Source organism: Lissotriton vulgaris, chromosome 12, assembly GCF_964263255.1.
Source record: "Lissotriton vulgaris chromosome 12, aLisVul1.2, whole genome shotgun sequence".
NCBI classification, from domain to species: Eukaryota; Metazoa; Chordata; class Amphibia; order Caudata; family Salamandridae; genus Lissotriton; species Lissotriton vulgaris.
In genome coordinates, this window is record NC_141700.1 from 661333653 (window position 1) to 661361282 (window position 27630).

Sequence of the window (27630 nt, forward strand, 5' to 3'; positions counted from 1 at the left end):
TCTTAGACCTCTGATCCGGGTTTACTATCCTCGTTCTCAGGACTGAACCATAGTTGGCTATTTGCTTGTTTGCTTATGCTGTCTACCGATCCTCTTGAATTTGTTATCATGGTTTCTGTTACTGTGCTGTCATGTACTATTATGTATTAAGTCCCGCCTCATATGATTATGGTGTTCCTGATTCACAGGATTCGCTCACGACCATGTGATGCACTCTGACACCTTCGGGTCTAGCTTGCGCTATATAAAATGTACAAACAAATAAATAAATAGTGGACAAGCACTTTATCGCTAATGCCCCGGTTACTTACCGGTAATCTTCATTACTCCGAGTATAGTCTTCCTCGCCACATGACTTACATAGTGAGCTTCAGCTCCACACCAGAACCCTCCAAAGCAAAAAGTCAGCCTCCCATGCCTCCCATCCCTTCCCAAGATGGCCGATCCATTACCACCTGACCGCTATAAGAGGCGGGCCGGCCCAACCCATCAGCCTGAAACAACCAAGCACCAACATGAAGCCGAAAGCCAGACAGGGAGGGAGGGATGGGAGCTCATGTGGCGAGGAAGACTATACTCGGAGTAATGAAGATTACCGGGGCATTACCTCCTCGTTAGTCTTCCTCGCCACATGACTTACATAGTGAGCACATACCAAAGCCAAGCGGCTTCATGGAAACTCACAAGAAACCAACAGACCAGAAGGGGATGACCACGAAAGAGGACAAACCCAACAGACCAGTACGTGTGGAAGGACCACCCAGGAGAGAGGCAACCACGAGTAGGAGAACCAACCCGGGACCGAAGACACCGGGAAGGCCGAAAAAACAAACCGGACCCCAGAGACACCAAGAGTCGCCAGGAAAACCGCCCCAACCGAAGGAAGGCAGAGAAAGGCACGGGACCGGACCGCACGGAGCCAAAAAGGCAACAGCAACCAGGGCCAGAACAGAAACGAGCAGGCCCGAACAACACACCAGGGCAGCCCAACAGGCAGCACAAAGTGAGAGGGGAGCAAAAGTCCAAAGAGAGGAATCGAACGAACAGAGGACATCCCACCACAGCGACCTAACAAAAAAATCAACAGTGGAAAGAGACAACCAGTCCGTCCAACACAGCAATACCGCAAGGGCGACCACAACCCGCGAGAGAGCCGAACCAGAAAAACTGGGAAGCGGCACCAGAGCCATCCAACAGACAGGCAAGAGCCGGAAGAATGGAAAAGGGAGCCGAAAAGAAACAGAAGGGGAACAACCCCCGTCACACAAAGGACCCCCGGAAGGGACCGCGACTCCAAGGAGAGAACCCAGGCAGGCACCAGGGAAAACGAACCCAGGAAGGAGCCGGAAACGACACCGAAGAGACCCAGAGGAGAACCAACCGGGCAAAGGTGAAAAAATTGAAAACCCACAGGCCCGCCCACGGCCAGAAGGGAGAAGAAGAGGCAGAAGCAGCCAACCGGCCAGGGACGGAAACACCCAGCACAGGGACCAAGCAAACCGGCCCAGCGGAAACACAAGAAGGGTGCGAGCCGCCGAAGAGAGCACCCAGGGGACCAAACAGACAGCCAGCCCACAACCAGGCCCAGCCCAGCGAGACAAAGAAGAACCGACTGACACAGGAGCGCGGCAGCAACACACCAAAGGCGTGAAGAACCGAAGGGCAGGGCGAAGACGAGTCCGAGCCAAGACAAGAATCCCAGGGAGCCACCAGAGCCAACAGGACCCGGGACCCTAAAACCAGGGGAAAGAAAATGAGGAACACCCACACCGGAAGCGCAGGGCCCCGCCAGGATACCCCACAGCACCGCCAGAAACAAAAACCAGCAAGGGAAAGAGAAAGCAGGGGCAGGACACAAAACCCGCGCCCCAAGAGGCAAAGCAAAGGACCAAGAGCAGCAGGGTCCAAGCCAACAACCGCCGATAGCAGATGGAGACGCACCCAGGGGAGCAAAAAGGGACCCTAGGCAGCGCAAAGCCGGGAGCCCGGACGAGAAGGCCGAAGAGCCAAAACCGGAGACTCCCGAACCAGGCACCAAACGGCCCGACCCGATGAGAACAAGAGCACACAGGGCCAGAAGGGCCGGAGCCAAAAATGACCCAGGCAGGACAGCACCAATGCGACGAAAGTCAACAGGGGCGAACCCTGCACACACCCCGGAGCATGAGGCAGGGGACAAACCCACCAGAAACGCAACCAACAAGCCCCAGCAAGGCAGGGGAAAACCCCAGAGAAGCCAAGGAACGCAAATAGAAGCCAGATGGGAAAAAAAACGCCCACAGGGAAACCCACCGACCCAGCACAGAGCGGGAACCCAAGCATGCTCCCAGGAAGGCAACACCAACACACGGGAAGGAGGAACCCAGCCGTACCAGGAGACAGAGCGGGAAGGGCCGGGGGCAAAAAGAACCAAGGAAGGGCCAGATCAAAACGTGACCCGAGGAAGGCCCCACCAAGGCAGCTCGACACAGAAGGACCAGCGAGACCGCAAAAAGCCACCCCGCAACAAAACAGGGAAGAACGCACACCCCACCAGAGAGGGGCGCCGAACCCCCGGACCAAACAGAGCAACCGAAGAGCCACAGCCCCCTGGAAACGAAGCCAAAAGCAACAAGACCAGAAATCATGACAGCACCGAAAGGATACCAGAGACACAGAACCAACCAAAGAGTCACAGCCCCATGGCAGGAAGAAAGCACACCCCAACAAGGGGGGTAACCGAAACCCCGGTATGCCAAGAAAGCACCACCCAAAGCAGAGCACCACAACCCTACGGGCAGGAGCAGGGTAGCCCAAGACCCGACAACCAGAGCGGGCAGGCAGAGAGGAAAATCAGGGGGGCGCAGGAGTCACCCGCCAAGACAGAGCGGACCCCAGAGACGGACAGAACGGCGCCAACCGCAGGCCGCCCATAGCAGACACACTCTGGAACCCCCCGAGGACGGCCACGAAGGAACAGGCTGCATCACAATGGCAGGAACAGGAGACCCGAGGAATAAGGGAACGCAGGCCAGCAAGGCAGGAAGGAGACAGGGACACACAGCAAACAACGAAGCCGAGGCCCGCAAACCAACACCACAAGTGCCGACCAAACGAACGTGTCAACGAAACCCAAGCCAAACAGAGACCCAAAGGGACCTGCCGAGGTCAACTGAAACACAACGTGCATGAGTAAAGCGCACGCAAACCGTGGAATAACAGACGGCTAATGTCACCCAACTCAATGGAACTCATATCACCAACCTCAAAAGGATGAAAGGCTGAGCGGACCCATCGGGAGCTGAAGCTACAGCCAAGAGGCCGAACACAGGCCACTCGAACAGGATGCAGGAGTACACTGAACAAATCGAGAATGAACCATCGAAGGATACACAGACATGGGGGTCGTCCGGGACCACGTGCAAGTGTAAGGCGCACGCGCACCACTACTGGCATCCAGGCACAGAACAACAAATGACAGATGCGACCCCACACAATGGAACTCACCCACCAACCTAAGACGGAATATGGGCAGAGTGGACACGCTGGGAAATGAACCAGCGACCATGGGGCCGTCATAGACCCCCACGATTTAGAAAAGGGGGTGGTAATGAACAGAGTGTCTGAGTTAAACAGACCACTCTTACCCAGTCCAAAGATCAGGGCTTGATCCATCACCGTTATTTATCTCACTGCCCCATCCCAGCTCAGAACCTGGCTATATGCAAATCAGTCTGTCCCTGGCCCAGTGCATCATGGGAACAGGGCAGACTAAACTACCAAGCCAATTCTTCACCAGAAAGGAGACAAGCTACCGGGGACCGGTTTCTGGCATTTCAGCCTTCTTCGGCCCGGCTTGCTTGAATCCTGATGGAGCAGTGAGAAAGGGACTCATGTCTGAGTATACCCTGCCACACCTATAGTGGCCAAAAACGATTTAGAAAAGGGGGTGGTGATGAACAGAGTGTCTGAGTTAAACAGACCACTCTTACCCAGTCCAAAGATCAGGGCTTGATCCATCACCGTTATTTATCTCACTGCCCCATCCCAGCTCAGAACCTGGCTATATGCAAATCAGTCTGTCCCTGGCCCAGTGCATCATGGGAACAGGGCAGACTAAACTACCAAGCCAATTCTTCACCAGAAAGGAGACAAGCTACCGGGGACCGGTTTCTGGCATTTCAGCCTTCTTCGGCCCGGCTTGCTTGAATCCTGATGGAGCAGTGAGAAAGGGACTCATGTCTGAGTGTACCCTGCCACACCTATAGTGGCCAAAAACGATTTAGAAAAGGGGGTGGTGATGAACAGAGTGTCTGAGTTAAACATACCACTCTTACCCAGTCCAAAGATCAGGGCTTGATCCATCACCGTTATTTATCTCACTGCCCCATCCCAGCTCAGAACCTGGCTATATGCAAATCAGTCTGTCCCTGGCCCAGTGCATCATGGGAACAGGGCAGACTAAACTACCAAGCCAATTCTTCACCAGAAAGGAGACAAGCTACCGGGGACCGGTTTCTGGCATTTCAGCCTTCTTCGGCCCGGCTTGCTTGAATCCTGATGGAGCAGTGAGAAAGGGACTCATGTCTGAGTGTACCCTGCCACACCTATAGTGGCCAAAAACGATTTAGAAAAGGGGGTGGTGATGAACAGAGTGTCTGAGTTAAACATACCACTCTTACCCAGTCCAAAGATCAGGGCTTGATCCATCACCGTTATTTATCTCACTGCCCCATCCCAGCTCAGAACCTGGCTATATGCAAATCAGTCTGTCCCTGGCCCAGTGCATCATGGGAACAGGGCAGACTAAACTACCAAGCCAATTCTTCACCAGAAAGGAGACAAGCTACCGGGGACCGGTTTCTGGCATTTCAACCTTCTTCGGCCCGGCTTGCTTGAATCCTGATGGAGCAGTGAGAAAGGGACTCATGTCTGAGTATACCCTGCCACACCTATAGTGGCCAAAAACGATTTAGAAAAGGGGGTGGTGATGAACAGAGTGTCTGAGTTAAACAGACCACTCTTACCCAGTCCAAAGATCAGGGCTTGATCCATCACCGTTATTTATCTCACTGCCCCATCCCAGCTCAGAACCTGGCTATATGCAAATCAGTCTGTCCCTGGCCCAGTGCATCATGGGAACAGGGCAGACTAAACTACCAAGCCAATTCTTCACCAGAAAGGAGACAAGCTACCGGGGACCGGTTTCTGGCATTTCAGCCTTCTTCGGCCCGGCTTGCTTGAATCCTGATGGAGCAGTGAGAAAGGGACTCATGTCTGACCCCCACAGCAGAAGCAACAGTCCACTGAGCCACCATGCCCGACACGAAGGACTGAACGCGGCAATGATACCCAAGGCAACAGAGAACACCGCGAAAGGCGGAGAGAACAACCCAAAGGGACCCGCCAGAAGCCAACATAGAAGCAAACCAGAGGAGGAAAACACCCGGAAGGCCCAAACCAGGGCCAGGCAGAGCACAGAAGGGCGTACGAACCATGTGATGCACTCTGACACCTTCGGGTCTAGCTTGCGCTATATAAAATGTACAAACAAATAAATAAATAGTGGACAAGCACTTTTTCGCTAATTGTATTTCTCTGTCAATAATATTCTTTTTAAACTCTCAAGTGTTTGAATAAGAATGATACACTGTTCCGTTTGTTGGTACATCGCCTGAGGTTGTTTTGATTTATTCTGCATGTTAAAATGTGTATGTCAAGGTTTCTGTTCACAAGGAGTAAGGTGTGCCACCCAGGTTAGCTATATGTCAAAGGTTTAAGTAAGACCTGTTTTAGATGCTTCTCTAATTTGAATGAAGTAGGTGGTATAGATAGATATATGAAGTTGTAGACAAACAAGCCTGAGTTGCTCCAGCTTCTCCTGGGCCAATAGGATGCTATGTTCGGCGAGTGCTGACGTGTATTCATTGCCATTGAATTCCTTTCTACCCTCTAGAGGAACAGTTTATTGAAATGCATTATCAAAATAGCACATATGGGGGAAAATGTAACCGATTGGTTGTTTATCTAATCAGCAATATGCCTTATCTAAACCATTCACTCAACATGACATTTTAACTACAGCGTATGTATAAAAGGTATAGGTAAAATCAATAAATCTTAACCTTGACAAGCGTGCAATTCTGTTATATAGTTTTTACAAAAAATATAGGCAATAAGCAACACATTTCGAAATATGTAAAAAAAAAAAAAAAGAAGAAGAAAACTGACTGCTTTACAACATGAGTAATCAATGAACTAATATTAGCCTGTGAGGCTACCTCACACCACCACTCTTATAGACCTGTTTAACAATCAACAGCCACAAAGCATGGTGCAGCCTAAAGCATTTTAATTTCGAAATATTGTGATTCAACAAAGTATGCCCACTATGCACTCTGTTTGTTTAAATAATAAGTAATTATTATGCTATTAGCCTGAAATGCTGCATAGGCCAATGAACCGTGTAAAAACAAAAAATATATATATTTTTTTACATGGTTCATTGGCCTATGCAGTTTAACATAAACACAAAAATGAGTCAAAACATGGACTGAGGGCATTATAGCGCTTTACATGAAACCCAAATGTTACACATTTTGAGGCACAAGGGGCCCGATTCACAGAACTAACTTAAGACAAAATCCTAAACTTACTACTTTTGGTATTCACAGAAGTTAGGATTTTATCTTAAGTTTGTCTTAAGACAGACTTAAGACAGACTTAAGTTATGATCCTAACTTCTGTGTATACCAAAAGTAGTAAGGTTAGGATTTTGTCTTAAGTTAGTTCTGTGAATCGGGCCCAAGGAGCTTAAGCGATTTGACCAGAATCACAGGATGTGCAGCAAAAGCCGGGATTTGAACCTAGTGCCCAGTTCCAAAGTTGGCAGCTCTGGTCACTACGCCACATTTTCTTCCTTTTGTACAAATCCATGGCAGGCACTAGTTATGCATTGGAGGAGAACAGCAAGCAACATTTCTTTTTATTAAACCCAGCACATTATTGAAGAATTCCCTAGTGGAAGCACTGCCAGTTGGTAGTCCTATTAAAACATATTATCTTGCTGTCTCTCAGAGCTGCTGTCTTATATCACCAATATTGTATAAGAAAAAGCAGACATTGGCCACACGTACCCAGTGCATAGAAACCAAGGGTGGGCGTAACTGGCGTAATTCTCTCTTTCAGAATTACTCGTAATTAAGGCAAAATTAGTTGTAATTATGTGTAATTACATGAGAAGCATAATCCAGCATTTAGCGCTATTTTCTTAGTAAAAACATGCACATTTGCGACCAAGTGGGCCTGAGGTTTCAATGTATGCTAAGAAAATAGCCCTAAATGCTACAGAACATGAACAGCAGTAAACAGCAGTTCTTTACTTTCTCTTAGATCATTGTTGCTGTGCACTAGCAGTAGGATTTTTGCCCCAAATTACTTTTAGTTACTTAAACTGGCATAATCACGTAATTTTGTAAATTTCGCATCACAAGAGTAATGCATAATTACTGAAATTACTCTTGCGTAATCAAAATTTTATCCATGCCTAATAGAAACCAGCACTGAATTTAAATATGTTGATACACTAGCAGATGGTTGAAACAATGCATAATTGGTATGCTCTAAGACCCTGAGCCACATACCTCCAAAAACGAATTAATAGAGCAGCACAAATTCCCTTAACTCACATAAGCAAACCAAATTATGTGCACAGTACCTACCCCACAATGAAGTTAAAAGTCAAACCTGTAAAAAAGCACTATCTTAGATGTGAATGAGAACACAATGTAACACTGCAAAACTAGATGCTCAACATGGCTTACATTTTAACACCATTTTAAACACATGAACCTGAACTAATGTTCAAAATAGTTATCTTAATGTGCGCGCTGTGACCTCAGGACCTAAAGACATATAACAATAAACAAAGAAGCTGTTTCACAAATGTGCAAGTAGCAGCACTTTCATCTAATCTGAAATATTTAATCACAGCTGACATCACAGCACAGTCACTAAGCCAAGTTTCTGACATTTGCATACATATACAAATATATTGGGTCAGCCATTTTGTCCACTTGCATGTTTTCTAATTTCTGACTTTCTGATTTAATTACACACCCATTGCGAAGATCCCTTATCATTTTTGTGCTATTTACCCCTCAAAAAGTAAGATAGCACATGAAAACCAATGTTACAGGAACCCAGTAATGCTGTTTTCTTTCATCAATAACCCTTGAGTGCTTTCACTGTAAAAGATCAAGCGCTTTCTTCGTAGTTACACATTTACAGTAAACACAACTGAAGCTTAAGACATGAACGGTGATACTTTTAATGTTCAAAATATTTTATTGAAAGAACTTTTCATAAATATGAAACACAATACAAAGAATAATACCGAACCATATAGTATAGGAACATATTACAATATAAGAACAATCATTGGCATAGCCAATAGGTCTCACCTTTGGGTCTTTATTAGTGTTTAGTTATCCAGCACAATATCCTTGGTGCAACATCAAGTGTTGCATGGCTAAACATTTATAAGGTCCAAAAGGCGAGACCTATGGGCTATGCCTGTTTGCCATAAAACAGAAAGATTCTCCTGGGTGATGAAGCCCTGAAATATTTGAGTTGTGCTGTTACAAGTGTGTATCTCTAAAAAGCGAATCGGTTCTTATAAAAAAAAAGGCTCTGTCAAGAAAAAAATATGAAACAAAATTAACAGTTTCCGGACTGACAACAAAACTTTGTGTCATCAACACCGCATGGTGGTAACCTTGTAACAAAATAAACCTCTGCTACTGAGGCCCACCTCGCTAGTGAGCCTGGTGCATAGGAGCACAGGGCTTGGGCGAGGTTAAACCTGCAACCCACAATGCTTACTTATTTTCATTGAAGTAATGTGATATTTTGCATTCAGATACAACTCACAGATAACAACTCCTGAGGAAAGACCCAGCCAAATCTGTTGCTATTAATTGTATGTGCAAATCACCCACATTAAAGAAAATGAACTTGGTAGAGGGATCAAACCAGCCCCCATCGCTGGGTGTTACACGGGCCGGCATTATTTCTGGGAACAAGACACCACCAAACACCCCAACATACTTAACGGGGCGTGAAAGCAAACAAGCATGGTAAGGTCATCAAAGAGCTGCGGGTCCAAGTGAAACAAAGGCTTTTGATTGGACAATTTCAAGATGCTCATCTGCAATCGGCGGTCCCGTTCACAAAGGCAGCGTATGCACTGCCCCCTCCGTAAAATGTACATGTTGCTTGCAGATACGAGAGGGGAGTGTGTGTGGCGGGGCTGCCGATAAATGAGCTATTCAGTATGGGCTGCTAGTCCCAAGTCATGGTGCTGCACAGTCAGTGACTGAAAATCGTGAAGTATGCAGCAACACAGTGTGCTGACAATGAGAGCAAGCAAACACTGAGCCGTTACTCTAGATATCCAGGGATTAAACATCAAGGAGGTCCTTCCCAGGAAAGCAGATACTGTTTTGCATGGGGATGTTATGTTTTTCTACATTGTGTTACGTTTTGATTTGAATTTTTATAGTGTGCTAGCATATACTGGCTTCTTAGCGCTAAGAACTAAAGGCCAAATCAAGAAAGGACCAATATAATAAACAAGCAGCAATGAAAACAAGTGGGAGGGGTGGGGAGAGTGCGGCCGAGACCAGTGACGCGCAGCGTTTACCTTGCGGGAGCGAGCGCGGTAATTACTAACAGATGGCGTCGCTCGATCCCGCAAGGGAATCGCCAAACGTGCACGCTTTGCCATTGAAATCAATGCAAAACCTTCAAGTTTTTGGGGCAAAAAAGTGAATCGATTTCAAGAGGTCCCCACCTATGCAGCACATGTGCGCTGCGTAGGTGAGACCTAAAAAACAATCTAAAACAACAGTCATGAATAATGAAGTGGAACGGTGATACTTTTACCTTATTCTATTTTAGATTTGTAGTTGTTTGCTTTTACAGATTTATATAGCGCAAACTTTGCTAAATGGCATTAAATCACTCTATCGAGTAGACTAAGTTATTTTTTCAAGAATCACAGAATGTTGCAGCACAGCGGATATTCGAACTTGGTTCCCCAGGCCAAAAGCCATCTGCTCAAGCCACTAGGCCATATCTCTCAAACGTGCCAGTTCACATGGTGAATAAAGTCCTTTGCAAAAAGCGTGTGTAGTGAAGAGGCGGAAGAAGCAGGTACGTTTAAGATTGTATTCTAAGTAGGAAACACCCATGACCGGAGCCGCCAGGCTGCCAGGAGTCCAACGCTCAGTATGGCGTTTCCAAGGACAATCAATCAATCAGTCATTTATAAAGCGCACTACATACCTGCGAGGGTCTCAAGGCGCTGGGGGGTGGGGCAGGACCAATACTGGTCGAACAGCCAGGTCTTGAGCAGGGCCGGACTGAGAAATAAAACCGGCCCTGGCAAAGTGCTCGGCCGGCCCCCTGGAGGTGCGACCGAGCTCTTTGGCGGGGCCGGTTTTCGGCCGATTTTGTTACAGTGCCGCTTTTGCAGCTAAACGGCCCTGTAACAAAAACGGCCCCCAGGGCCCAAAACCAGCCTCCACCCTTGCGGCACACCGGGGGATTGCCCAGTGCCCGCAACGGCCAGTCCCGGCCTGATCTTGAGTATCCTCCTGAAGGTCAGCAGGTCTTGGGTCTGTCATAGGCTCAGTGGGAGGGAGTTCCATGTCTTGGCAGTGAGGTGGGAGAAGGATCTCCTGCCGGTGGTTGTTCTTCGGATGCGCAGGATGGTGGCGAGGTAGAGGTCGGCGGAGCGTAGCTAGTGGTTGGGGATGTAGAAGGAAAGTTGTCTGTTGAGGTAGGCTGGGCCAGTCTTGTGGAGTGCCTTGTGTGCGTGGATGAGGAGCTTGAAGGATATCCTCTTGTTGACGGGGAGCCAGTGCAGGTTTCTCAGGTGGGGGGTGTGTGGCGGTGGCGTGGTACGTCGAGGATCTGTCGTGCTGAGGCATTTTGGATGCGTTGTAGTCGTTTGATGAGCTTGGTAGGGGCTCCCAAATAGAGGGTGTTTCCGTAGTCGAGTCTGCTGCTGATGAGGGCCTGGGTGACTATCTTTCTTGTATCTGTCGGGATCCAAGCAGAGGGTGTTGAAGCAGGAGGAGGAGACGGCGTTGACTTGCTTGGTTATTGAGAGCGTTGAGTCGAGGATGATTCCCAGGTTGTGTGGGTTTCGGCTGCCCCCAGTGCCGTCGGCCACCAGGAGTCGTCCCAGGCTGAAGTGTTGGAGCCAAGGATGAGGACCTCCGTCTTGTCCGAGTTCAGCTTCAGACGGCTGATCTTCATCCAGTTGGCGACGGCCTTCATTCCTTTGTGGAGGTTGGCTTTAGCTGTGATGGGGTCCTTGGTGAGGGAGAGTATCAGTTGAGTGTCATTGGCGTAGGAGATTATGTTGAGGTTGTGCTGTCGGGCGACGTGTGCGAGCAGGGCCATGTTAAACAGTGTCGGGCTGAGGGAGGATCCCTGGGGTACGCCGCAGATGATCTCGGAGGCTTCGGATCGGAATGGGGGGAGGCGGATGCTCTGGGTTCTGCCGGAGAGGAAGGAGGTGGTCCATTGCAGAGCCTTGTCTCAGATCCCTGCGGCGTGGAGGTGTGAGCGTAGTGTGGGGCGGCAGATGGGGTTGAAGGCGGCGGAGAGGTCTAGGGGGATGAGTGCTGCGGTCTCACCATTTTCCAGCAGGGTCCTGATATTGTCGGTGGCAGCGATGAGGGCAGTCTCGGTGCTGTGGTTGCTGCAGGACCCTGACAGGGAAGGGTCCAGGAATCTGTTCTCTTTGAGGTATTGGGTTAGCTGTCTGTTGACGATCTTCTCGATGACCTTGGCCGGGACCGGGAGCAGGGAGATGGGCCCGGAAGTTCTTGAGATCTCTTGGGTCTGCCTTGGGTTTTTGATTAGGGCGTTGATCTCGACATTTTTCCAGCTGTCTGGGAAGGTTGCGGTCTTGAGGGAGAGATTGATGATGTTCCGCAGGTGGGGTGCGATGGAGCTGCTTGCTTTGTTGAAGAGGTGGTGCGGGAATGGGCTGACGGAGAGCCGGAGTGGATTGTGCTCATGGTCTTGATGGTGTCATCGATGCTCACGCTGGCCCAGGCTAGCAGGAGGTCATGGTCGATGATGAGCGGAGGGCCTGCAGTGTTGCTGTCAGGGCTTTCTGGGTGTTGAAGCTGTCGTGGATGTCTGCTATCTCGCGGTGGAATAAAGGGGCGAGGGAGTCGCACAGGGCTTGCGATGGCGGATGTCGGTGTTGGTTGGAGAGTTCCTTCACGATGTTGAAGAGCTCCTCGCTATTGTGTGCATTGTTGTCGAGCGGTCTTTGAAGGAGGTCCTCTTGGCAGCCCTGATAGGGTGGTGGTGGTTGCGGATGGCGTCCTTGTGTGTGGCGTGGCTGTCCGGAGTCTGTTCACTGTGCCCTTTCTTCTCTAGTTTCCAGCAAGCTTGGACACCGTGACAGATTAACTTCAGTGCTCGTGAGACATACTTTAAACAAATACAACATACGCAATACTTGAATAAAGTTGAAAGCATTCATGTGCAATATATATATTACAGCATGCTTGGCAAATATTGGAAATAAAGCAACTGTAAGTGTTTTGGATAAGAAACTAAATGTGCCGCAAGCCTAAATACAAAAGAATAAAACCAGCAGAAAGTATTTCTTGCACCAGTACTGAAAACACAAAGTAACACTTCAAAATAGGATTCACAACATACCTTTCAATAAAGTCTCATTTAAACCAAACAAACAGAAATTCGCCCACAATAAAAAGTACATCATAAACATGTCAACAAAACAGTAGTTCCTATACTAACAGGAAAGAAAACATTAATTAAATTCCATTCTAAGTGCACTGGCAAAATTGTGTCACTCTATAGAACAGGCACTTCAAACGCCTAATCAGTCTAGTAAAGACAAAGGAAATACAATGTGTTGCTCAGAAGAAAGCCAAGGAAAACAATCATCACACCCTTCTCCAATTAAATGTACACCATCTCAGAGCAGATCCACTTTTGGACTGACAAGCAAGCTAGCAGATGGCAAAGGAAGGCTGACCAAATGTCCCCTTTCTCTATTGTATGTAATGTATATTTTGTTTTTTTTGTAAAGTCTCATGGCAACAGCTAAAGTTTTCTCCAGGCCAAACCTAAGACTGGCCGCCTTATGTAACAATTGAAGCCTGTGTGATATCCTGGATAAGAAATAGATGGATATTTGTTGTTTATTTTATGTAAGCAAGTGCATTAAATAGGCCTTGGGCCTAAAGGTGGAACAGGCATTGTGCCACAGAAAATAAAACACAAACAGGAACTTTTTTTTTGCTTTTTTGAACTTCACCCAACTTTGCTTGGAGGAAAAGGTTGGTGTAAAAAAATATTGTGACGCGAAAAGTAGGGTTGTGTGGTGTCTCCTTCTACATTTGTTTTGATTTAGTAAACTTTAGGAAGTGCACGGGCACTGCACCATTTTTTAAAGTTATACGTTTTCGAAGGAAAATATTTTCTAACTTCTCACACCCTTATTAAAAACTAGTATGGAGGTTTTAAGAAAAGAGGTAGGGCAAAAAGAAATACATATGCTGGGGAAAATACGGTGTCAATAGGTGACTTCCTGGGTGCTAGTAAGTTAAATTGATGAGATTTAGTTTTAAAAAAAACAGTATGACTCTTTTTGGTCAGTGAATATCGGCAATTATGATCATTGGGGCTGGCAATGGTGTCAGGGAGGCACTTGTCAAATTGGCAGATGGTGCATGCAGACCACAGGCTTTGCGCCAGCGAGTTGCCAGTGTTTTCATCCCCAGCAACCACCACACCACTCAAAGATACACATCGCCTGTGCATGCCACATGCTTTCTTCGAGTAACAGGACACAGAGCCTATTGTCCTCCAAAGCTAATCCCAGGTCATGTTTCTGTCTTTTGTCTTTCAGACTGCCCTTAGCATCATCCTAGGTCCTTTATTTTTTTCTCCCTAGCCTCTTTCTAGTATCTTCAGATGATCACATTGACAACTTATTCAAGTTCATACTGTTATATGACATACACAATACCAAAATGATACTTCCACTGAGGCCCAACATCTCCCCATCGGCTCTAGTGCCTCGCCCACTGTCCTTGGTGTCCTCTTCAGTCCACCATACCTCCATTGCCCCTCCAAGACTCCCAGCTCTCTCTTTCAGCCCTGATATCAGTCTCTTGAGTTGGTGCAGGGGCGCGTCTAGGTTGAAGATAGGACAGACCTAGGCTCAGCTCTCCAGAATTCTGCCAAGGCGCCAAACAGTGATCTCGCCGCCATTTATGTTGCTGTGTATTGGTAATTGTGTAGTGCTTTGCAGCAACTTGTGTAGCGCATCTGTTGCACAATATTTATTTTAGTTTATGATACACTTGTTAGAGGGATATAAATAACCTATAAAAACGCGTATCCATATGGTATTTATACAAAAAGCAGGAGAGGTAGAGGATCTTTGAAGTGGTTGGAGGGTTAAATTGATATTATTGTCTTGAGTAACTCAGCTTCATCAGAAAGTTTGAAGTTAATCCAGGCAGCATTGTTTTTTTGTCATGAAATTCGAGAGACAGGACCACATCTAAGGAGGCATAGGGAGGACACTAGTTTGGACCAAGCTTAGGGGATGTTGATTGACAAATTGTAGATCTGATTCAATCCTCGTTGTTTTTTCAATTAAATGAGTGGGGAAATCATTATCACTTGTGAGTGTCACATTAGGTTTACGGTGGTGAGATCTGCCACTACCTTGCTGTTTGATGATTTTGAAAAGCTTTCTGATTTGGCACTCTCTAGTTGCGTCCTGCAGTAGTTTGCTTTGGAATTACATATGAGCTTGTTATAGTAACTAAGTTAAGCCTCTCTGCTTCTGTGCCAACCTACCAGATGGTTAAGCACATGTTAATTTTGTGACTTTTGTTGTTCAATCTGATAAGAACTGTGGCTATTTCTTGAAAGGGCTCACTCCCCCTCAACCAACAACCCAATGTCTAATAACAATGTTTATTGAAGTGGCACGATGGCGCATTGGTAGAGTATTGCGCTATCTACTTTCTTCAATTAAAGCATAACAATCTCACCACAACTGGCATGCAGTTGTAGGTGCTCGAAATACTAACTTTGTTTAAGAGATGCACAAATATGGCCCATCCTCTCTGTTTGAGGCTTTGAGTCAGAGGTCCTTATGAGACCTAATAACGCCAACATGTTTTCATCTGGCTCTTGTTTGGTCATTAACCCCTTGCGTGCTGCCGTCGGCCGTTGGCCGACAGCAGCACTACCTCCCTAGTGCTGACGTCGGTCAATGGCCGACCCAGCCCCGCCCACTCTTCAGAACGCCCGCACCGCGGCGGAAAAACCGCCGCGGTTAAGGCGTTAAAATGCTCATGGCCTATTTTACTATGCCAAAGAGAAAATGTGTCTCAATTCATTTAATGCTTTCTGTTTTAATACTTACTGATCATTCAGCCTCATGGTATGTGGGATTAATATACTGGGAACAAATTCTCTTAGGTTAAGCCCTAGAAGGACTGGTGTGGTCTAGCCCTCCTCAGTTACATGAGCTCCCATTGTAAATAATGAATTTGTCTTTGTTGAGCATAAATGGTGGGAGGAGTAGGAAAATGGCTGCCTAGCTTAGAGGGAATCATGCCTGCATATGTTGTCATTAGAGAATTAGAAGCTATCTGAAAGATGTACTATCCACCTAGACTGATATTTTGCAGTGAGCGCCAACAACACTGGGCCTTCACTTTTTAGATGTTGGGGAAACACACAATAACTAAGGGATTATAAAGTGCAACTTTTAAAGTCTGCAAGCTTTGTTAAAAAGTAAGCTTGCAAAGTTAAAGAATGGAATTGTTGGTGTCTCTTTACAGTAGTTGGAAACCATTTTTGTTTTTGTTCAGAGACTCAAGCTTAATAGCCAAGCACTATGATTCTCCACCACTGGCTGTCTCTCTAGCCACAGAATAACAACTGTTCATTGTCAGTGTTTAGACAACTAGGAAGAATACAATAACTAAGAATGGCTATATGGGAGCAGATTCCGACCTGTGAAACCACCCAGTTTTTTGCTTTTGGACATGTGTTCTTAGTCTCCCTGATTGTGTCTCACCTACTTCAAGCTTCAGGTAAAAATTGATTTGAGCTTCAGCTGTTAGTGCCTACAATAAGGGCATCCTTTTGGTACAGCTAGGGTAAAGGGCACCAAACATGTTGTGTATGACTTGTGTTCAGACATGTGTTCACATGTGTAGAGGAAGTGAAATAGACTTCTTGTCTGGCTTAGCCTGGCAACTATCCACAGGTAGAACTGTGGTAGATGGTATCCAGATTTAATTCGTTATGGCCAACTAAAACCTTTTAATTCATTTGGGAAATCAAAATTAGATGCTCCAAGTGTAAAATCGACAGTGTTTAAACAGTTTTTGCACTTTGAGTAAAGTGTGTCTAAACCTTCGATTGGCCTGCAATACCAAGGCCATTGATGTGTCTTTTTCTATCAAATTCTTGGTCACAAACTCCGTTCAAATCTAGATTTACTCTATATCATTTTATTTTGTACTCTTAAAAATGTGCATATTTCTCTCAGAAAACCCTAATGGATTTCAGACTTTGCACTTCTCTGCAGTAATAGCGAATTACTTTTCTGGCCAGCAGGCACTGCAAGGCACCCCCCATAATAATGGGACCATTCTGCAAGATTACCCTTGTTCTGGAAGAGGAAGAAGGTGGGGGTGACATCTCCATAAGTTGTTTAGCTGCACCTTTTTCACTAGCTCTGGCAAGGTGCTAACGCTGGGGCAAAGGGTTGGCAGACACACTTGTCACTACCATCACCACAGGGGAGTTTCCTTAACCCCTCCCATGCTCGTGACGGTACCGTTCCATCACGAGCCTCGGGTGGGCTGTGCTGTTGACGGAACTGTTCCGTCACAGCCCGCTCGCTGCGCCTGAGCGGCGCGAATTCCGCGCCTTCGCTGACGTTCTGAAGCGCGGGCAGGGCCGTGACGGAACCATTCCGTCACAAGCACAGCTCACCCGCGTGCCGTGACGGAGCGGTTCCGTCACGAGCACGGGACCGCCACGCGGCCCCACCTCCCCCTTAGCACTGCGGCGGAATAGCCGCCGCAGTGAAGGGGTTAAAGCGTGAGGGAAGAAATCAAACCTAAGTTGACAGAGCCTGGCTCGGATGGAGGGGAAATCTTCAAGCCACTGTGTGGGTTCTTCTAGAATGATGAACAATGAGGTGGGGCAGCCAGTGTGCTGATCCCTGAAAAGCTCCAGTTAGGGGTGGAGGGTGACATTGCATCGTTAGACTGGATATTTAGTTTCACTTTCTAGAACTCTCCACTTGAAAAATAGAACCAATGCACACAAAAGAACATTTAAGAACAGGAGAAGGACAGACACACGTGCTGGATGACCCCCCTGTCTGTAGTGAAGGACCAACTCACAAAATCCACATCTGGGTATTCTCTTATAATCTATCTCCAGAGCTTTTAAAATTAGCTCCCCTTATAACACCCAAAACCAGTGGAGGGTGCAATTGCATGGGACCCTTGAAAAAAAGGGGCTTGTTTGAACTTTTGTGGATTGTTACTAATAGTGAATGGGCTCAGAGTGGGTACCTCATCTTCCGGCTGAACACACAGGCACCATGCACATGGCTGATAGGCCTGGCAGCTTGGGATTTGTTGGCAGGTAGAGTGGTCTTCCTAAGTGCTGCTGCTAGGAAGATACCAGGTCAAGAGATTACCTGGGGTGGGAATGAGAGAAGATCCAAACTCTTACAGCCAGCTTTTGCTGAAGGATGTGGAAGCAGTGGTGCCTGGGATTTTAGGAAAAGGATTAAGGAAATCACTCTCAGTACTTTAGGGTTCAGGAGCCTCCTCTCAGAGTATTCATGGTAGCTGGAGTACGACAACACAAGCCCAGAGATGAAAATGCAGCACAATCAGCCTGGAAGAGCCTCAGATAACTGATGGAGAGCTTTCCGGTTGACTACAGCAAAAAACTGATCTCATTGAGTAAACTGATGGCTCACAGCACCTTGAGCCAAATGGACTACAGTACGAGTGAATGTTCCCTCTCGGGTGTGCTGGGCCTCTGCTATTTTTGAAAAATACAGGCCTGTCCTTTGTGGCCCTCTCCAGAGGGAGGGCCCTCTCAGTGGGAGGAGTGTTGCAGCTATCACTCTCCCTTTCCCCTTGTTCAGAGCCAAAAAAGCAGAAACAGCAGACTTCCCAGCCCCGCCTAAAGATGACAAGTTTTGGTCTGATGGAGAAGAGGAAAGACCAGATAGCCTTGAGAAAGCTTCTGGTTTAGTGCCCCTGTCGGAGTGGTTGGGTATTGACAAAGAGTAGGGGCACTTGCAATGAAAAGCACCAAAGCTGGCACATAAAACAATCTAATAAAAGAAAAGAAACAAGTATTAACTGGTCACATCAAAAGGCAACACGGAAAGGTCTCAGGTGAAGGAGCACCACATAATACATTAATTTTCATATATATCCATAGCTCTCCTCAAGTAGCAAGGGTACCACAAAGTGTTTTAGTAATAATGAGGGCTGCCAGGAGGTCATCCAATAAGGGCCTAATGTGCAGGACAAAAGTGGCACCCTAAGTTTCCAGTGTGTTACAGTAATACCTCCGGTACAGGAGAGAGGTTTAGGCATATTTCAAACACTCCTGGGACTATGCTTTTAGTATACCCTGGAATTCTGTGTGATCGATAATGTTTTGCGCACTGACAAATTGTTAGATGAGCAAAATTAATATTAAAAATTTGGACTTCCCTTGAAAAAATCTGTATGATGAATATTCATTGTTGAATTTGTGTTTAAGCCAGTAAGTATGTGTTGGACATGGCCCTTTCTGCAGGGTCACCCCCAAATGTTTTACCTCCACTTCTCAATTTTTGCTCAATACATTTTTATTGGCCTTAGAAGTCTGTACCCTTTAACACTGCCAACCAGTGCTAGACTGCGTGTGCTCTCTCCTTAAAACTTGTGAGATTGACTTCTAACCAATTGGCATAATCAGTTTACTAAAGTGGAACTACCTCTGCCTAGGGCCTGTAAATTAAATGCTACACGCGGGCCTGCAGCACTAATTATACCACCCATTTAAGTAGCCCTTTATACATGCCTTAGGCCTGCCAGTGCAGCCTGTGTGTGTACAGTTTTAAACTGCTATTTCGACCTGGAAAAAGAAACAGTTTGCAAGGCCAAAACTTCCTTTTTAAATATATAAGTCACCCCGGAGGTAGTCCCTGTACAGCCAGAAGGGCAGAGTGCAGTGTATTCAAAATGTTGTTGATGTACTTTTAAGTTTTACATATCCTGGTAGTGAAAAACTCTTACATTTGTTTTTCACCACTGTAAAGTCTACCTCTCCTATAGGACAACAATGGAGTTACCTTATTACGTTTTATAAGTGTAATTTTCAAATGGGAACAGGTTGCCAGTTCATGTTTGGTGTCTCTGGTATCACAATTTAGATTCCTAACTTATGGTGAAGTCGGATTTTAAATTATAATTCTGAAAATGCAACGTTTAGAAAGTTGACATTTTCTTTCCTTTCCATTTGCTGCCTACAGTCTGTCTCTGGGAGACAGTTAGGCTTTGTTCATTTGTCACTGGCAAGATCGGAGGGAGATGCTGAGCGCAGCCCTACTTACACTTGAATAGGTGGTTTTCTGCCTCCACACAAAGAGCTGCTGCCCCCTGTAGTTACTCTGGAGCTATGACAGGGAAAGCAGGGCACCTGTACACTACAAAGGCATGCTCTCTAAAAGCTTCTACCCACTCCAAAGGTACAACTGTGTATAAATACTGGACTACATACACCAACTTTTCAGTACATGTCTGGACCTGTGGATACTCTGCCAGTAAGAAGAACTAATGTGCTGCTACAAGGACTGCTACTCTGTTGGGACAACTGCTCTAAAAGAACTGCTGCCTTGCTGTGCTGGCCTGCTGCCCTCTTGCCTGGGAAAGCAGAACTGGACCTGCATCTTCATCTTGAACCTAAGATCCCTGAGAGACTCCAAGGGCGAGCCTGCTGGCCTCCTGATCTCAGCTTCAGGGATATAAAAGATTCCCCAACATCCATAACCAGCCCCAGGACCCCGAAGTGGAGCCTCTCAGGTCCTGGACCTTTGGTGTGACTCACAGCTGCTGAAATCAAGGTTTTGGGCTCTTTACGACCATTCACGACCATTTAGCACGTTTGCACTGAGACCTCGACGCTCTAGCCGCAAATCAGTACAAAGCTCCGTCTACCTGACTCTTCACACTGCAGCATTGACCGCGCACAGGGATCGCCACCAAGAAGCTCCAGCCACACCCACACGGAAAGCCGGCCAGTTCCTTGTGCTTCGCCAACAGCATCCCCCAGCGCTCTTCCTGTTCCTTTCAGCACTCTGCAACATGAACAGGACTCTTGGCACAAACTTGAGAAGGTAAACCTTCAGCTGGAGAAACATCAGACTGTAACCAGCCTGCATTCAATTGCAGTCAGCCTGAACTTGTGAATTTCACCCAGTCCAGCACGACCAGAATCCCGAATTGGTGCTTTGGGCTCTTTGGTGCTATATTCACTTTGTTCTTTAAAAAATCATAATGTGGGTTCTACTGATTGGATATTTGTTGTTTTGGTCATTTTTGATTTTTAAAATTCTACTCTATTTTTCTAACCTGGTGTAGGATCTTTTTGTGTGGTGGTTTCACTGTTTTACTGTGTGAAGTGTTGCACAAATACTTTACACACTGCCTCTAAGTTATCCTGGACTGCTCTGTGCCAAGCTACCAGTAGGTTGACCACATGTTAATCTGAGGTTTGCTTGTGCCTTACCCTGACAAGGATTGTGATGGTCGCTTGACCAGGGTTCAGACATCAGTCAACCAGTAATCCAATGATTCACACTATGGCCTAGTAACAGTGTAAATCATAATTTCTGCATATTTGTGTGACAACACTGCAATTCTCTGTGTTACTGAAAGCTCAATGTTTCCACTGTAGGATGTTTGGTGAACAATTTGTGATAAAACATAGGTATGACTACATATAACTCGGTGGACCATTTTTTGCAATTAACTTATATGTTCATATTGTGACTTTAGGGGTCAGAGTCTGCTGGTGCACAAAATGGTAACCTTTCCTCAGGCCTACAGGACCCAGTCTGCATTTAGGGGTTAGTTGATCAATGCAACCGTTGTTTATCTGCACCCCTTTTAGCTGACATGGCTCCATGGTAGGTGATTGAACAGTTCTGTTTTTTTCCATCTGCCATTTTGTACATATCTGTATCTTAGTGGGTAATTCTTACTTGTGCTTATAGAAGTTTGAAAGGAAACATTACTAACTGGACATAGATTTATAGAGTGCTTTTTTGTTGAGTGCTGAGTTTCTGGCCCTCAAGCACCTACTTGAGTCAGGCTTGGACTGCTCTGCCTCTCTACTTTGAGAGTCAAGAGCTAAAAGGTGTGCTTGGTTCCAGGTCCCATGGTCTGCAGTGCAAAGGTCCCTAGGCACTATAAGCTAAAGGTCACAGTTGGGGCCAGTAACCCCTGATTGTTCTGGTACCATCAGACCCAGACTTCTCACAGAGGGTCTTTTGGTACTGGAGAGTTGTGGATGCTCAAATGCCATGGGTTGGAAGTTTATTTACTGTCATGCATGTAATGCTGCCCCTGCTGGAAGCAATGCAGTGAAATGGGATTTTCTGCAGCAGTGTTGTTCTCTGTAGTTCTCTACTGTCAGATATCCCTGCAATTCCAGTGTGGGAGATCCAGATGCAGGGAATAATCAATTGCTGTGTTCTATGTAGGTTAAAGTTTGCCTCTGGCAAAGTCTTGAACATTGTTTGCCTTCATAAAGACCAATGATTGCTAACTTGGCCCTACTGCATGTGTAATCTATACATCTCTACCAACCCTTAATACTACTAGACCACCAAAGAAACTTCATATGCATTGGGTTACAATGACTGTGTATTACAACTGGAATGATTGATGTAAACTTGAGTCTCAATCACTTAAGGATCAGCATTTACCTAATCAGCATGTGTGCTTTCACCTTTGACAAGTCTGATTTAGTACAAGGTAAATAGTACTTTGTGGCCTTAAATAATATAGCAACGAGCTGCGACTGATTCAGGGATGTATGACATTATAACACATGTTTTTACAACGCATGATGTTACAACGCAGGTTTTACTACGCATACCTTTACAACGCATTACACTTTGGGGTGCTGGATAGTGAATAGTTTAATTTACTATTCCAACTCCAGTCCCCGTGGACACTAGGGAAGGTGTTGGATAGTAAATTAAACTTATTCCCTATCCTAGAGCGCCCCTCAGTGTAATGCGTTGTAAAGGTATGCGTAGTAAAACCTGCGTTGTAATAGCTTTGCGCCGTAAAAGTTTCGTTGTAAAGGATGTTTCCCCTGATTCAGATCAGCGAAACAGCCCAATTCCCTCTTGAGAAGATGCAACAAGCATACATTGTGTGTACATTTATGGATCTGCCTGTGCAGATTGCAAGGGGTTTTATACATCAGCTGTCGTTTACTCATTTATTCAAACCCCAATAAGCACAGATGTAAATCAATAAGGAAATACAGACTTGTTCTGATCCAAGGTGTTAAAGTCTGCTTGAGAAATTAAGCATGCGTGTGTCTTTTTTCTTTCAGTGCTTGACTGGCTGGTGCAACCCAAACCTCGGTGGCTGGGAGGAAACGGCTGGCTCTTGGATGGACCAGAGGAAGTGCTGCAAGGTAAGACAGCCCTTCACTTTAACAATGTATAAACAGACCCATGAATAGTGCAATAGGATACTTTACAAGGCTGGACAGTGCAGGGTCAGGTGTCCGGGCATTTCCAAATCTAAAAGGCAAACGTTTCACAAAGAGAGTGGTAATTGTGTGGAGCAAGCAGCGACCTTCGAGACCAAGTCACAGAAGTCCAATACCATGCCTCTTAAATCACCCACCTTTGTCGTGTGACACTTGCCCTAGGGGTAGGGGGCCTCACCCAGTCTCCTGCCAGCCTCCCTTCTTCACCCTTCTTCCTGCAACAGCTCTCTCAAAAGGCAACGGATATAACTCGCGTTTCTTTATAAATACAACACTTGTTCTTTTACTGAAAATAACACATTGTGATAATTACAAAAATTGCTGAGCCTCGGTAGTATAGGAGATTCGAACACTTGACTTCCTGCTTCCGCTTTGTTGAAGGGAGGAACGTTCAGTTTTCTGCTGGTCAATGGAGCTCACATTTCTCTGGGTATTGCGTTTCTTCCTCTAGTCAGTAACGAGTGTTTGCAAGTCCAAATCCTGTTATACACCATGCCAAGAGAGAGCTAGATAGAGCTAGACTGGCAGTTTGAAATGAACCTGAATTTTAGCAGCTTGAATAATCGCAATGTGGGTTTATCTGTAGAATTCAAAGTGGCACCAAACTGGCTCCCTTGCAATTTCAAAACATCATGACTCCAGACAGCCAAGAAGACGCTATTGCTAGGAATATGCAATAACGTATGTAAACATATGAAAATAGGTAAACAATGGAAGTATAAATGAATAAAAAATGGCAAATTAGCCAGGGAAAATTAAGCATGAATAGCATCAAAACAGAAAGTAAGCTCCTCATTGTGCTTCCAGATTTAAACCTATACCAGGACCTAACATGCCATGACTGCAAGGGTTGAGCAAACAGAAATACAATCAAAGTTCAAGTCGAGATAGAGGATATGCTGGTCTAGGGAGCCATACTGCTGCCAAATTCCTAGACATCAGGAGAAGGGTGGTCTCAGTTGCTCTCTCTTAAGTGTAATGAATATCCAGTCACCTAAAACTGGGCACAAACTGTGGCAGGATGTTAAGCAGTGTTTTTAGGTTGGGATGGGGAAAATTCGGCATGGCATAGGAGGCTGCTGACCATGTCATTATGTGTTTCTTTGCATTGTTGAGGATGCCTGAATCCCAGATCTAACCATCACCCTCTGCACATCTAACTCTGCAAAGCTTCCCAATTCGTGACCTCCATGAGTGTGAGAAAAGTTACTGAGGGTTGGAAAGTGGAAGTAGCACACTGAACCTTAAGTTTTCTTTAGGTTCTTGATAGAGGCCCCACTGGAGGTGTTGGTGAGGCCGGTGCCCCATCTGTAGTTGCCCTGGTCTCTCCTTGTGCCCCACCGCAACGCGACAGCTGCAGCCAGCCAAAATGGACCCTGGACTTTCAGCCTAAGAATACTAAGTTGTCCCTGTTTACATTTCACGTTTTACCTACTTCCCTATGAGTATTTGATATTTTTTTGGGGGGATGTTGTGTTTCTGTACTTTTTTCATGCAAAATATTACTCATGTATAGAGCATACTGAGAAAAGTGCTGCCTTTTGTATCAGTTTGAGATCAGGTTATGGCTGTGGAGTTCAGGCCAAAGGCTCACTGGTACTTAAAGGAGTTCAGAATACATGCTCATCCAATCCTTGGTCCTTCTGCAGAGCACAAGAGCAATGGTTAGGTGTGATTACTGTAAATGTCATTCTGTGCAAAAAATGTCAGAAGGAACTACATGACTTGAAATATTGCACGGGCAAAAGATAAAGAAAAGCCAGTACTTACAGATTAGTGGGAGTTGTGTGTGTGGGAGCTTATGGGAGTAGATGCAAGGAAGTATGTGCAAGAGAGAGAGTGAAAAGAGGGTGATGTAGAGGAAAGAGATGAGGTATTAGATATGCAGATGGAGGGTTTCAGAAAGATATCAGGAGAAAAATGCATATGAGTCTGAGAGACTGCACAAAAAAGTGATGTGAAGAACAGATGTGATTGAGACAAACTGAAGACCACTGCCACGTCCACAGACCTTGATATAGCCTTATAGCCCGACATAGTAGGATATACCGGCTATTAAAGGGCCGCTCCTGCGTTAAAGGCTCGAGCCGAAGGCGAGGGACTTTAACAATAGACCGGGACTTTAATAGCTGGTATAGCCCTGCTACAAACGGCTATAAGGCTATTAGAACATTCTGCCACTAGAGGGCAGAATGTTCAAACAAATAAAACAAAGCTCGAGGGGATTTAAATCCCCTCGAGCTCCGAGAGGCCTTTGTAAAATATTTTAATGTAGCTCTGCAGACCCTCACCGGCCCATAGAAGCATGGAGCAACTCCAGTGTCTTCAATGGAGTGCTCCACATTCCAATGTTCTAATCCTGTTTAACACATAGTATGCTTAAAATGTTTACATGACTTTGTATGTGTGTATATATATATGTATATATAGGTGTGTGTATATATACAATATATGTATATATGAGGTTGCAGATTTCAATTAATTGCATCTTTATTCGATTTTAAGTTAAAATCATAAAAGAAAAAGGGATACATCATAAAATGATTATTGCAGCGACACGGGTGATATGCAGGTGACAGTGCGTACACTTAAAACAACAAGCAATAAACCAAAGCTTAAAACTCAGCGTACACATGTCAACACAGGAACAAACCATCAAGACAAAGTCCATGCAGTTGAAACAGCAGCATTTGAGTGACCTGACTAACATTCCTAGGCATAATGGTAAGTTAATTAAATGCTAAAACAGCAATAATAGAGCGGTGAATTGTAGGATAACCTACAGATTTACAGCTATACAGACATCAAAAACCTTGTGCTATGATTCTATAAGTTAAAAGCAGAGGCCCCCTGCAATTAACAGAAAAATACCGTCCCCTCGGATCTAATTCTTCTGAAGGACAACTAAAGCCAGGAAGTCAGCAGGACCTTACTGCCACTTTCAAGAACAAAAGTCGGAATTGCTTAAAAACTGCAAGTAGCGTGACGCATCCCTGCACTTTCTGCACTTAAAACACTTTAAAATAGGTTTTTAATAGGATGTAAAAAAGGTCTACAAAGTTCACAGAAAAACAAAAAGTGCATAAAAAATTGATCAGACAGCCCATCACATAGGCAAACCAATGCAGTGCTTCCAAAGGCACTCTGATCCTTCGAAAACATGGAAGCCCACACTGTACCTATCCTAAAACAAAAAAAGGAGATCTTTCCCAGCATGTCAGATATAACTTTAAATACAGCATGGGCTCATCTGGCACTAATACCATGATAACATCTCCCACAGAGTTTATATTAGATTCTGTAAGTGGCCTCTGTGCCTTGCTGAGTTCTTGAAATTGGAGCTAAGCCATCTGCTCATCATCTGTGGATACGTCTTTTAGGATGCTTTGCACATAGCCCAGCCAGGGAATCAAAAATCCCTTCTCAAGACTCTATGACCTCCCTATCCTGACTCGTCTCCTTATTGGTCCAGATCTTAACCCACAGAAAAAGAGGGGCCAACTTCACTTGCTCACATACCCCCTCCCCAGGCTGATTTCAGACCTGGGTACCCTATCCTCCGGGGTTTGGCCATACTGTAAAAAGGGGAGGGGGCAGGCAGCTTCCTTTCCTGTGCCAATTTCAGCCCAGGGTCTTCACCCCTGGCACCCGGCCATATTGCAACAAGGGAGGCGCATGAGCGGCACCCCTCCCTGGCCTGATTTCGACCCAAGGCCCTATTCCCTGGAGTGGGCTAATAAAGGGTAGGTGCCATGATGCCCACCCAGGGCACCCAACACACTACAGTTGAAGACCTTGGGGGAGCTCCAAGGCCCCCGTAGCACCAGCGGGAGCCAGCATTGCTCCCAGCGACAGGAAGCAGCTAGCAATGCTGCTCCCTGCATCTGTTTCCCTGCCCACACTGAAGCGGACAGGGAAACAGATGAAAAGATTGCTCCCAGCAGGCTGGAACATTTTTCATGCTTCTGCCCACTGGGAGAGGACTTTGTGTTTGCTCCCGCTTGGCAGGAGTTTTAAAAATTGCTCCTGCCAAACAAAAGCAAACATATGTTTCCCGGCCCACGCCAGGGCAGGCAGGGAAACCAGTATGTCCCGAGATTAGGGACCCCAAACATAGCATATGAGCCAGCCCTGGGGCATGGGGTCTCCAGGGCCATTATTAGCTCTGGGAGGGGGGCAATATGTCCTCCCACCCTTTGGCTGTTGGGGCAGGTCTCTGGGGTATGGAGTCCTCAAGTTCCAAATCGGCCTCCCCTCCCCATTCTATATACAAACACGCCCCGGGGAATGAGGTACCTGGGGCTGAACTCAGTCCAGGAGGGGGGCCCAGTGCATCCCTCCCAATTGTTTTTTAAAGGGGAGGGGGTCTAAGCATGCCCCCTCCCCCCAAATATATCTATTGTCCCACCCTGGGACCTGTCCCACTCAGGGGGTGATAAAAAAAGCAAGTGCAGGACCAGGCCTTGGGGGCTCAGGGTATTTCTACCCTGCCCTCGTGTGTATTTTTTTTTAACCTTTTTCTTGGGACTCGACCAAGTCAGAATCCGAAGAAGGCTGCCACCACTTCCTGGTTGAACTGGTGGCAGCCAATCACGGCATTGCTATTGGTACGTGGATCTGCAGTAACCAAACTTTACAGGGACATTATAGTTAGGTTCAAATTTTACAGACATAAAACTGTAGAAATTCAGCAGTTCTAGTAATTCAAGTAACAATAACTCGTGCCCTAAGGTAACTATA

The 27630-nt window shown here is 46.1% G+C and overlaps 1 protein-coding gene across 1 annotated transcript in view; it reads left to right on the top strand.

Annotated features, from left to right (window-relative positions):
• The window catches only part of WFDC1 (WAP four-disulfide core domain 1), a 287906-nt gene that overhangs the window by 147937 nt on the left and 112339 nt on the right, over positions 1 to 27630 (top strand). The window contains exon 3 of the mRNA XM_086945836.1: positions 22729 to 22812. Within this exon, the coding sequence (XP_086801962.1) occupies positions 22729 to 22812 (84 nt within the window). The remainder of the gene's footprint in view (positions 1 to 22728; positions 22813 to 27630) is intronic.